Source organism: Procambarus clarkii, chromosome 32, assembly GCF_040958095.1.
Source record: "Procambarus clarkii isolate CNS0578487 chromosome 32, FALCON_Pclarkii_2.0, whole genome shotgun sequence".
In the NCBI taxonomy this organism is placed as follows: Eukaryota; Metazoa; Arthropoda; class Malacostraca; order Decapoda; family Cambaridae; genus Procambarus; species Procambarus clarkii.
The window spans coordinates 29,440,352-29,452,195 of NC_091181.1; the positions used below are offsets into that span (position 1 = coordinate 29,440,352).

Genomic DNA, 11,844 nt, shown 5'->3' on the forward strand with positions numbered 1-11,844 from the left:
GAAGACCGCTAATGTAGTTCCGATATACAAGAAGGGAGACAGGCAGAAGACACTCAATCACAGACCAAAGTCCATAACGTGCATACCATACAAGGTGATAGAGAAGATTGAGAATAACTAGTAGAACATCAGCAGAGGAAGTACTTTGTAACACATCACCAGAAATGGCAAATCTTGCCTCACGGGTTTAATAGAATTCTATGACCAGGCGACAAAAATTAGACAAGAAAAAGAAGGGTGAGCAGACTTCATATTTTTAGATTGCCAGAAAACCATTGACAAAGTATCTCATAAAAGACTTGTGTTCAAACTGGAGACATAATGTCACCAACATTCCATTGCATTTCACCTTTATAAATGCACATTAGTGACGCTATGTAAAAGATACCTCGAACACACAACACACACAAACACATCATTACAATCCATTCACCTGGGCATTGGGAGACTCGAACCCTGGACCCCACGCGAGTGAGGCAGAATCATGGAGAATTGAATGTTTATGAACGGCGAATGGAATATTTATTTCCAGGGAAGTGTTTATAGGACAATTTAAACATCATTACAACTCCACCACAGCTCAAACAACAACAACAACAACCGCTCAGCAGAGTATTGTAGAGACGACTGGAGGAAACACCTTCACTGCCCACGTCAAAGAGTGGAGGGGGGGGGGGGGGTTACCGGCCAAACACAGTAACAACACAAGAGGGTGGCCAACTTGGCAGGGGAAGCCAGAGACCAAGCAGGCCTCCTCACGTATCTCAAACCCCCTTCCTTTCTTTCTTCTCTCTGCAAACTTTCCCATCCGACAAATTCCGTCGGATGGGAAAGGAGAACTGAGGAGAACTGGCTTCAGTTTGATACGGAAGCCATGTTGTAATGGAGGGTTTTCTGAAGCCTTAAATGATTGATTAAATAAATGAATTACCCATAACGATAACTTTGATTACATTATCATTAGATGGGGGTACCCGGATGTGCCCGGGTCTTTTTTTTTATTCCTCTCCCTCTCTCTTTCATCTCTCTTCCACTCTCCACTCTCTCTCTCTGTCCAACCACTTGGATTGGACGGTAAAGCGACGGTCTCGCTTCATGCAGCTCGGCGTTCAATCCCAGACCGTCCAAGTGATTGGGCACCATTCCTTCCCAACCCGGCCCATCCCAACTCCTTATCCTGACCCCTTCCCAGTGCTATATAGTCTAATGGCTTGGCGCTTTCCTCTGATAATTCCCTCCCTCCCTCTCTCTCTTCCCCTCTTTCTTGCTCCACTTTTCACCCACAACACCTCCCCTCTTCCATCCTCCCAGTCCACCCTTGTTTCTAATCTCCCCCTCTTCTCTCTCTCTCCTTCCCCTCTCTCTCTCTCTCTCTCTCTCTCTCTCTCTCTCTCTCTCTCTCTCTCTCTCTCTCCCTCTCTCTCTCTCTCTCTCTCTCTCTCTCTCTCTCTCTCTCTCTCTCTCTCTCTCTCTCTCTCTCTCTCTCTCTCTCTCTCTCTCTCACTCCCTCTCTCTCTCTCTCACTCCCTCTCTCTCTCTCTCATTCCCTCTCTCTCTCTCTCATTCCCTTCTCTCTCTCTCTCCCTGAAAAATTAATATATATTTTACTGCTGAAAAACTGCCAACTCTACGGATACCATATTTCAGACTTCAGACTTCATGAAAATCGCACGGGGGTTCATTATAGATGCCGATATTTCTTACCGTGCGACACTAGGGGGTCGACCCCAGCTGGACTATGGCACTCCCATATCCCCCCAGGAGTCATCTCTGAAAGATGGGTGAGACTAGCCCCAAGCGTCTGATCTCTGGCGTCGGATAGACAAACAAAAACATACAAACAAACAAACAGGCATCCTACACTTACAGCCTCTCAGTGAGGCAGTCTACACATAACATCAGCGAGGCAGCCTACACATAACATCAGCGAGGCAGTCTACACATAACATCAGCGAAGCAGTCTACACATAACATCAGCGAAGCAGTCTACACATAACATCAGCGAGGCAGTCTACACATAACATCAGTGAGGCAGCCTACACATAACATCAGCGAGGCAGCCTACACATAACATCAGTGAGGCAGTCTACACATAACATCAGCGAGGCAGTCTACACATAACATCAGCGAGGCAGTCTACACATAACATCAGCGAGGCAGTCTACACATAACATCAGTGAGGCAGCCTACACATAACATCAGCGAGGCAGCCTACACATAACATCAGTGAGGCAGCCTACACATAACATCAGCGAGGCAGCCTACACATAACATCAGCGAGGCAGCCTACACATAACATCAGTGAGGCAGCCTACACATAACATCAGCGAGGCAGTCTACACATAACATCAGCGAGGCAGTCTACACATAACATCAGTGAGGCAGCCTACACATAACATCAGCGAGGCAGTCTACACATAACATCAGCGAGGCAGTCTACACATAACATCAGTGAGGCAGCCTACACATAACATCAGCGAGGCAGCCTACACATAACATCAGCGAGGCAGTCTACACATAACATCAGTGAGGCAGCCTACACATAACATCAGCGAGGCAGACTACACATAACATCAGCGAGGCAGCCTACACATAACATCAGTGAGGCAGCCTACACATAACATCAGCGAGGCAGTCTACACATAACATCAGCGAGGCAGCCTACACATAACATCAGCGAGGCAGCCTACACATAACATCAGCGAGGCAGCCTACACATAACATCAGCGAGGCAGTCTACACATAACATCAGCGAGGCAGCCTACACATAACATCAGTGAGGCAGCCTTCACATAACATCAGCGAGGCAGCCTACACATAACATCAGCGAGGCAGCCTACACATAACATCAGCGAGGCAGTCTACGCCAACTTTCTCCTAAGTTATTTATGTTAGATCAATTTTATATTTTAAATAAGACAAGTTAAGCTAGTCGTATGGATGAAGTTAAAATAGTTTAATTAAGAGAATATTAAATGATTTAAGTCTTATTTCCTTAATAAAATCTTGTTCGTAAACATTGTGCATCAGATTAAACCCGCGAACTGTACCATCTATGTTAAATTACACTTCATATTAAGCCAGCGTATTGTACCCTCTGGATTAAATTACACCTCTTATTAAAACAGCGTATGGTACCATCTCTCAGAAATTACACATCATCCTGTACTAATTATCCAGTATTTCTGGATAATTAGTTCTGAGGCAGCCCGTCTTCATCAACAAAGGCCAAACGTGATTACATGCAACCACCGACACCCCTCCTCCCCCCCCTACTCATTGCTTATGGTCGAAAAACGCACACATCTCACGTAACCCGTCCTCAGACTCAAGTTCATTCCATCCAGCGGTCGACCCCAAAGTCGCATTCATAAATTTTTACATGCTGTTCATTCAAAACAGGAATTTTCTCAAATATAAATTAATATTATGATATATTAGCATAGTATGTATATATAGGCATAGGTTATGTTAGGTGTTTAGGTTCTGTTGGCGATTATTTGTATTTGTAGTACGTGGGTGAAGCATTTATAGCGTTGTGGTTCGAACAAAATTCCTCTGTGAGGCCAGCCCGTCCTCCAAACAAAGATCCAAAAGTGATTCCATGCACCCGCCAAACCCCCTGTTTATGAATGAAAAACGTTTACACACGACTTATAACTGATGACTTCCGAACACTTCCAGAACAAGTGCTTCACTAACGAATTTTGTTCGAATCGCAATTCTGTAACTGCTTCACCTACGTATTATAAATATAAATAATTGGCAGTAGAACCTAACTTACCTCCCTTACCCTCAATAGGCAATATATATGCCAAAATATAAAAAATAATTTATATATGAGAAAATTCCTATTTTGAATGGACATCGTGTTAAAATTGATGAATACTACCTGACGGACACCTACATTAATATCCAGTCACTTGTTGCATCATAAACTCTTACATATGTTTCGCCTTTTCACATACAGCTTACATATGTATGTGAGAAGGCTTCCAGGTATTTTAACAGCACTTTTTCCAACTACATACGTGCTCTTTGTCAGGCTATGTTCATTCCATCCAGCGGCCGACCCTAAAGACGTCGCGTGATGCTACCCTGGGTATTCAATAAGATGTACGACCGATAAAACAAAAGGAATGTTTAAATAGAAGAAGGCCGTAAGGTTATCTTGAGATGATTTCGGGGCTTTTTAGTGTCCCCGCGGCCCGGTCCTCGACCAGGCCTCCACCCCCAGGAAGCAGCCCGTGACAGCTGACTCACACCCAGGTACGTATTTTACTGCTAGATAACAGGGGCATAGGGTGAAAGAAACTCTGCCCAATGTTTCTCGCCGGCGCCTGGGATCGAACCCAGGACCACAGGATCACAAGTCCAGCGTGCTGTCCGCTCGGCCGACCGGCTCCCCCGACCGGCTTACCGGCCGTAGGGTAAGTCAGTGAAGGACAGTTGCTGCCACAAGAAAACCTCCTATATAATGAACCCAAAATATATATAGTTGTGGCCTGAAGTTAGCATAAAGTGTAGTGCCAACTTACATGAACGATGGTAAAATAGTTAAAATAAGCAAACAGTGGTGACCCCATCCCTACCAGATGTTAACTATGTGGGCAACATACTGTCCTCACAGTACATATACACATATATACACTCTCACTGTGTACTCGAGGGTGACCAAACAGGCACTTGCCGCTCCCCTTCTATTGACTCTACATCCTCCCTTCCAACTCACCTCTGTTGTATTCACCACGTTTGCACTTGTACTTGGTATTACTTGAGTTATGCCTAGTTTTTACACTTAATATATAGAAAGAGTGTTGGTTCAACTGCCGTCGCCCTCATCACTGTGGTCTGCCCGGGAGAAATATCACTCAATATTTTTGCTGCTTAATTCTCAACTTTGTGGTTGGAAAGCATTAGAGTTTGTCTGGTACTTAAGCGGGTTTCTTGAGCTGCAGTCTTTGAATATGTGTTTGCTTCGATGATATTTGTCAAACAGTATTTTTGCTTTCAGTGTATGTTGCTTTATCTTGCCATACCTGGCCAAGGATTTATCAAGCATCCACGTGTCAACTTGCGAAACCTTTACATCTGTCTTAGATCATGGCTCCATAGTCTGTATTTATTAAACAGTTTACGAGCTCGGAAACTTCATAACCCAAGGTTACTATGTTATATACAACCTCGTAGTAAACCTGTTTAATAAATGTTCATTAACTCGCCATGATTGAGGAAAGATGCACAGGTTTCGTAAGTGGACACTTAATGCTTGATGAACCCTGGTCCTACACTGAATTCCCCCCCCCCCTACCGCCTCAACACAAGATTAGAGGAGCTCAGTAAACTCGTCACCTCTACTGAACCAAGCCTAAACATCCCCCCCTACCCCCCTCTCCCATCCCCACCACATCCCCCCTGCCTATATACTATTCACTCTAGTGCCACACAAACAGCGTAACTGTTTCACAGTCACCTAACCCGCCCACTTAGCGCAATTAAATGTGTTAACTGGCTCCGGGATTACCACATTCCGGCCAGTTGGCCCGGTGTTAAGCCGGGCCCCGTCCCTCCCGCCAGGTGCCGTCAGCCCCGCCCCGCCCGCCAGGTGCCGTCAGCCCCGCCCCGCCCGGGGACCAACTGTCTTGCGGAGTGTTGTACACCATACTTCTGCCACATTTAGCCGTGGACGCCTGGTGACACGGACGCCAGGGGACACGGACGCCTGGTGAAACGGACGCCAGGGAGCACGGACGCCTGGTGAAACGGACGCCTGGTGAAACGGACGCCAGGGGACACGGACGCCTGGTGAAACGGACGCCAGGGGACACGGACGCCTGGTGAAACGGACGCCAGGGGACAGACCCACTTGGTAACATCGCGTGAGGTGTTCCCGTGATCCACAAGCACAGGCGTCCAGACGAACCCAAGCTTTATCCATAGGTTCGATAAGCTTAGTTGGTCACGCCAACATAGAAGATATTGTGTTGATGATGGTCGCTATACATGGGATCAACACCTGTCATTCTCCTATTTTACCTTGACAATATATCTCCCCCCCCCCACCCACTCCTTTTTTCCCCTGCACTTTCCTTCTCCCCTTCCCCACCACCTTACCGTTCTGCCCACACCACACCCCCACTTGCCTGCCCCATGCCCCCACCACAACCCTCCCCACCCCCCCCTCCCAACCACCTCCCCAACCCCTCATTTTAGACCGACTCTTAATATAATAGATCTCATCAAGTTAATTATTTTAAAGTATGTATGAATCTTTTCATAATTTTTTAAATTAGAAATAAACTTTCGTCTGCATTTCACATACAAATTAAAAAAATATATATATAATCTTAATAATGACACTACGGGGCAAAGCTTAGCCATGATAGAAAAATTAAATCACTGCTAGACACGTAGGCCATTTGAACGTTCTACCAACGGGGTTCGATCCTGGGCGATGGTTCAAGTGTAGTTATAGCACCGTTCCTACCCCCTCCGTCCCCACTGTCCCAGCTCCTATCCTGTCCTGTCATCCCTTCCGTGCGTGGCTATAGAGTCATCCTGGCGTGGTGCTTCCTCTTGATGACTGTCTGCCTTTACACACACACACACACACACACACACACACACACACACACACACACACACACACACACACACACACACACACACACACATACACACACACACACACACACACACACACACACACACACACACTTGCCCGCTGCCTCGACCACCACTCACCAACCACGCGGGACGAGCACTCCCTAAACATGTTCTTTGATCGATTGTAGTTGTGTTGTGGTGTAGACAGGAGCTGAGGACAGGTTACTGGTGTAGACAGGAGCTGAGGACAGGTTGCTGGTACAGACAGGAGCTGAGGACAGGTTACTGGTGTAGACAGGAGCTGAAGACAGGTTGCTGGTACAGACAGGAGCTGAGGACAGGTTGCTGGTACAGACAGGAGCTAAGGACAGGTTACTGGTGTAGACAGGAGCTGAAGACAGGTTGCTGGTACAGACAGGAGCTGAGGACAGGTTGCTGGTACAGACAGGAGCTAAGGACAGGTTACTGGTGTAGACAGGAGCTGAAGACAGGTTGCTGGTACAGACAGGAGCTGAGGACAGGTTGCTGGTACAGACAGGAGCTAAGGACAGGTTACTGGTGTAGACAGGAGTTGAGCACAGGCTGCTGGTACAGACAGGAGCTGAGGACAGGTTGCTGGTACAGACAGGAGCTAAGGACAGGTTACTGGTGTAGACAGGAGCTGAAGACAGGTTGCTGGTACAGACAGGAGCTGAGGACAGGTTGCTGGTACAGACAGGAGCTAAGGACAGGTTACTGGTGTAGACAGGAGTTGAGCACAGGCTGCTGGTACAGACAGGAGTTGAGCACAGGCTGCTGGTACAGACAGGAGTTGAGCACAGGCTGCTGGTACAGACAGGAGTTGAGCACAGGCTGCTGGTACAGACAGGAGCTAAGGACAGGTTACTGGTGTAGACAGGAGTTGAGCACAGGCTGCTGGTACAGACAGGAGCTGAGGACAGGTTGCTGGTACAGACAGGAGCTAAGGACAGGTTACTGGTGTAGACAGGAATTGAGCACAGGCTGCTGGTACAGACAGGAGTTGAGCACAGGCTGCTGGTGCAGACAGGAGTTGAGCACAGGCTGCTGGTACAGACAGGAGTTGAGCACAGGCTGCTGGTACAGACAGGAGTTGAGCACAGGCTGCTGGTACAGACAGGAGTTGAGCACAGGCTGCTGGTACAGACAGGAGTTGAGCACAGGCTGCTGGTACAGACAGGAGCTGAGAGCGTATTCTCAGTACACTTAGAAGACAGCATCCCAGACTACTGGTGCCTCTGACCGCATTATAATCTTCTCGGCACTTTCTGTGTTGCACCACGATCAAGTGATCGTATTGCATGATGTTGGAGCGAGCGCGAGGCAGAGCGCTCGGGTGTGTGTGTTTATTTCGTCATTCTCGCCACACACATCAATGTTTCTCAAGCAGAATGCTTTACACATACCAAGAAGCCTGTTCTAAGTTATACACAGGACCTCTCTCTCTCTTTTCTCTGTGTCTATGTCTCTCTTTCTCTCTCTTTTCTCTGTCTATGTCTCTCTCGTTCTCTGTTCTCTGTGTCTATGTCTCTCTTTCTCTTTTCTCTGTCTATGTCTCTCTCTCGCTCTCTGTTCTCTGTGTCTATGTCTCTCTTTCTCTCTCTTTTCTCTGTCTATGTCTCTCTCTCGCTCTCTTTTCTGTGTCTATGCCTCTCTTTCTCTCTCTTTTCTCTGTCTATGTCTCTCTCTCGCTCTCTGTTCTCTGTGTCTATGTCTCTCTTTCTCTCTCTTTTCTCTGTCTATGTCTCTCTCTCGCTCTCTTTTCTGTGTCTATGCCTCTCTTTCTCTCTCTTTTCTCTGTCTATGTCTCTCTCTCGCTCTCTGTTCTCTGTGTCTATGTCTCTCTTTCTCTCTCTTTTCTCTGTCTATGTCTCTCTCTCTCTCGTTCTCTGTTCTCTGTGTCTATGTCTCTCTTTCTCTCTCTTTTCTCTGTCTATGTCTCTCTCTCGCTCTCTTTTCTGTGTCTATGCCTCTCTTTCTCTCTCTTTTCTCTGTCTATGTCTCTCTCTCGCTCTCTGTTCTCTGTGTCTATGTCTCTCTTTCTCTCTCTTTTCTCTGTCTATGTCTCTCTCTCTCTCTCGTTCTCTGTTCTCTGTGTCTATGTCTCTCTTTCTCTCTCTTTTCTCTGTCTATGTCTCTCTCTCGTTCTCTGTTCTCTGTGTCTATGTGTCTCTCTCTCTTTCTCTCAAAATAAAGAACACAGACACGGGAGCGCGCGCGATATTTTGCAATATCCCGGGAAATGACCGCCAGAAGCCTGACAGGACTACAGGAACCACTACCAGAGGGCGGGACTGAGCATCTCATTAAGAGAATGGGAGATGGGATGAGGTCAATGTTGATATATGACAAGGACGTACATGGAGAGTCGGTAGTGGAGGGTGACTCCATGCATGGAGAGTCGGTAGTGGAGGGTGACTCCATGCATGGAGAGTCAGTAGTGGAGGGTGGCTCCATATATGGAGAGTTGGTAGTGGAGGCTGGCTCCATACATGGAGAGTCAGTAGTGGAGGCTGGCTCCATACATGGAGAGTCAGTAGTGGAGGGTGGCTCCATACATGGAGAGTCAGTAGTGGAGGGTGGCTCCATACATGGAGAGTCAGTAGTGGAGGGTGGCTCCATACATGGAGAGTCAGTAGTGGAGGGTGGCTCCATACATGGAGAGTCAGTAGTGGAGGCTGGCTCCATACATGGAGAGTCAGTAGTGGAGGGTGGCTCCATACATGGAGAGTCAGTAGTGGAGGGTGACTCCAAAGCTAACCCCCATTACTCTCCCTAACTACTCCAACACTGACAAGGTTCACACCGCCACTGACGTTCAGTTTACAAGAGCTGTCATAAATCAGTCAAATATCTGTATGCAGGCGGTAAATCACAACAACGTGGCTGAACATTAGACACCCAATCCAAACATCCGAAATAAAAGGGACTATATACGACGTTTCGGTCCGTATTGGACTTGATATAATAATCCAAGACAGAGAGAAACCTTGTCACGTCCGTTGCAGACGGAACCACTTGTGCTGGACGGTAGAGCGACGGTCTTGCTTCATGCAGGTCGGCGTTCAATCCCCGACCGTCCAAATGGTTGGGCACCATTCCTTTCCCCCTTCCCATCCCAAATCCTTATCGTGATCCCTTCCCAGTGTAATATAGTCGTAATGGCTTGGTGCTCACGGGAGACATCTCCCGTCACGTAGGGTGCAGTCGCACCTCCACAGATCTCCAGTATCATCTATTGATACTGGTAATGGCTCAAAAGGGCCACCACTTACGGGCTATTCATGCCCGTGCCACCTTTTGGGTGGCTTAATCTTCATCAATCAATCAATCGGCTTGGCGCTTTCCCATGATAATTCCATTACATTCCGTTGCAGAGGTTTAGGTCTGGTGTCTGTCTGTCTGTACATGTGTGTGTCCACCCAGCCATTGTTCCATGTACATAGTCAGCTCGTATACGTTTTTAAAGATTCCATATCAATATTGAACAAGCCATCTATGGTGACTCGCATGCCGAGTCATCAGCATGTGACTACATCAACGAGGAAATCCATAGTAGCGGTGATGGGGGCTCGACTAGAGGTATCCTATAATTCCACTAGGGGCTCACCATAGCCCGTGCTGCTTGGAACTCTTGTTCCTAGTAACTGAATCTACAACAACAACATAGGTTCGATCCCTTGCCACGACTTCTACGGATTTTCTCAATAATAATAATAATAATTATTGCGTTGATTTTCACATTGACACATCACATTAATATGGTCTCTTTATGTATTAATAATAATAAAATCTAATTATATATTACTAAGAAGAATATTGAAGAAATAAAACTAATAAATAATAATAATAACAATATTATAGTACAGTATTATGAAGGAGGAAGATTGGTATGTTGTAGTGAAACATGGCGCCCTCTGCCTGGGTCAGGCAGGTGGGCGTGGCAACATGGCGCCCTCCACCTGGGTCAGGCAGGTGGGCGTGGCAACATGGCGCCCTCTGCCTGGGTCAGGCAGGTGGGCGTGACAACATGGCGCCCTCTGCCTGGGTCAGGCAGGTGGGCGTGGCAACATGGCGCCCTCTGCCTGGGTCAGGCAGGTGGGCGTGGCAACATGGCGCCCTCTGCCTGGGTCAGGCAGGTGGGCGTGGCAACATGGCGCCCTCTGCCTGGGTCAGGCAGGTGGGCGTGGCAACATGGCGCCCTCTGCCTGGGTCAGGCAGGTGGGCGTGGCAACATGGCGCCCTCTGCCTGGGTCAGTGGAGGGGGCGTGGCAACATGGCGCCCTCTGCCTGGGTCAGTGGAGGGGGCGTGGCAACATGGCGCCCTCTGCCTGGGTCAGTGGAGGGGGCGTGGCAACATGGCGCCCTCTGCCTGGGTCAGTGGAGGGGGCGTGGCAACATGGCGCCCTCTGCCTGGGTCAGTGGAGGGGGCGTGGCAACATGACGCCCTCTGCCTGGGTCAGTGGAGGGGGCGTGGCAACATGGCGCCTTCTGCCTGGGTCAGGCAGGTGGGCGTGGCAACATGGCGCCCTCTGCCTGGGTCAGGCAGGTGGGCGTGGCAACATGGCGCCCTCTGCCTGGGTCAGGCAGGTGGGCGTGGCAACATGGCGCCCTCTGCCTGGGTCAGGCAGGTGGGCGTGGCAACGCCTATCAAGGCCTATCAACCTCACGAGGATAATTAAGACCAATCTCGGGAGGGTTATTAAGACCTATCAACCTCAGGAAGGTTATTAAAACCTATCGACCTCTTGAGGGTTATAAAGGCCTATCCATCGAGGAAGAGTTATTAAGACCTATGATCATCAGAAGGGTTATTAAGACCTATGATCATCAGAAGGGTTATTAAGACCTATCATCTTCGGGAGGGTTATAACTACCTCTGAACCCGAGGGAGGGTTATTAGCCCCACCACAACCGTAAACATACCAAGCATCACATACATAGTTCAGTCTTCAACATCTTTCAAGACAAAAATTATTTTAAGACAACTCCTCAAAAGCTAAAGAAGTGCCCCTTGAACCATAATTTCTTGTTGTGAAACTCGAGGGTGAGAACTGCGGCTGGAATTAACTTCTCTAAAAGTTTATATCGCCGTGTTAAAATAGATATTAAAACCTAGCCCACCGAAGCTGTATTCCAACTTTCTTAATTTACAGAACTACACATGTTTTTTTTTATCGTCGAGACGTTCATATTAAAGCCACTCAATATAACTGCTCA

At 47.9% G+C, this 11,844-nt stretch overlaps 1 protein-coding gene across 1 annotated transcript; it reads left to right on the forward strand.

Annotated features, from left to right (window-relative positions):
* The first annotated feature begins 8,866 nt into the window (after positions 1 to 8,866).
* LOC138370498 (uncharacterized) lies at positions 8,867 to 9,403 on the forward strand. The gene has a single exon (XM_069334873.1). It carries the CDS (start codon positions 8,867 to 8,869, stop codon positions 9,401 to 9,403), a length of 537 nt encoding a protein of 178 aa, XP_069190974.1.
* Positions 9,404 to 11,844: the final 2,441 nt, after the last annotated feature.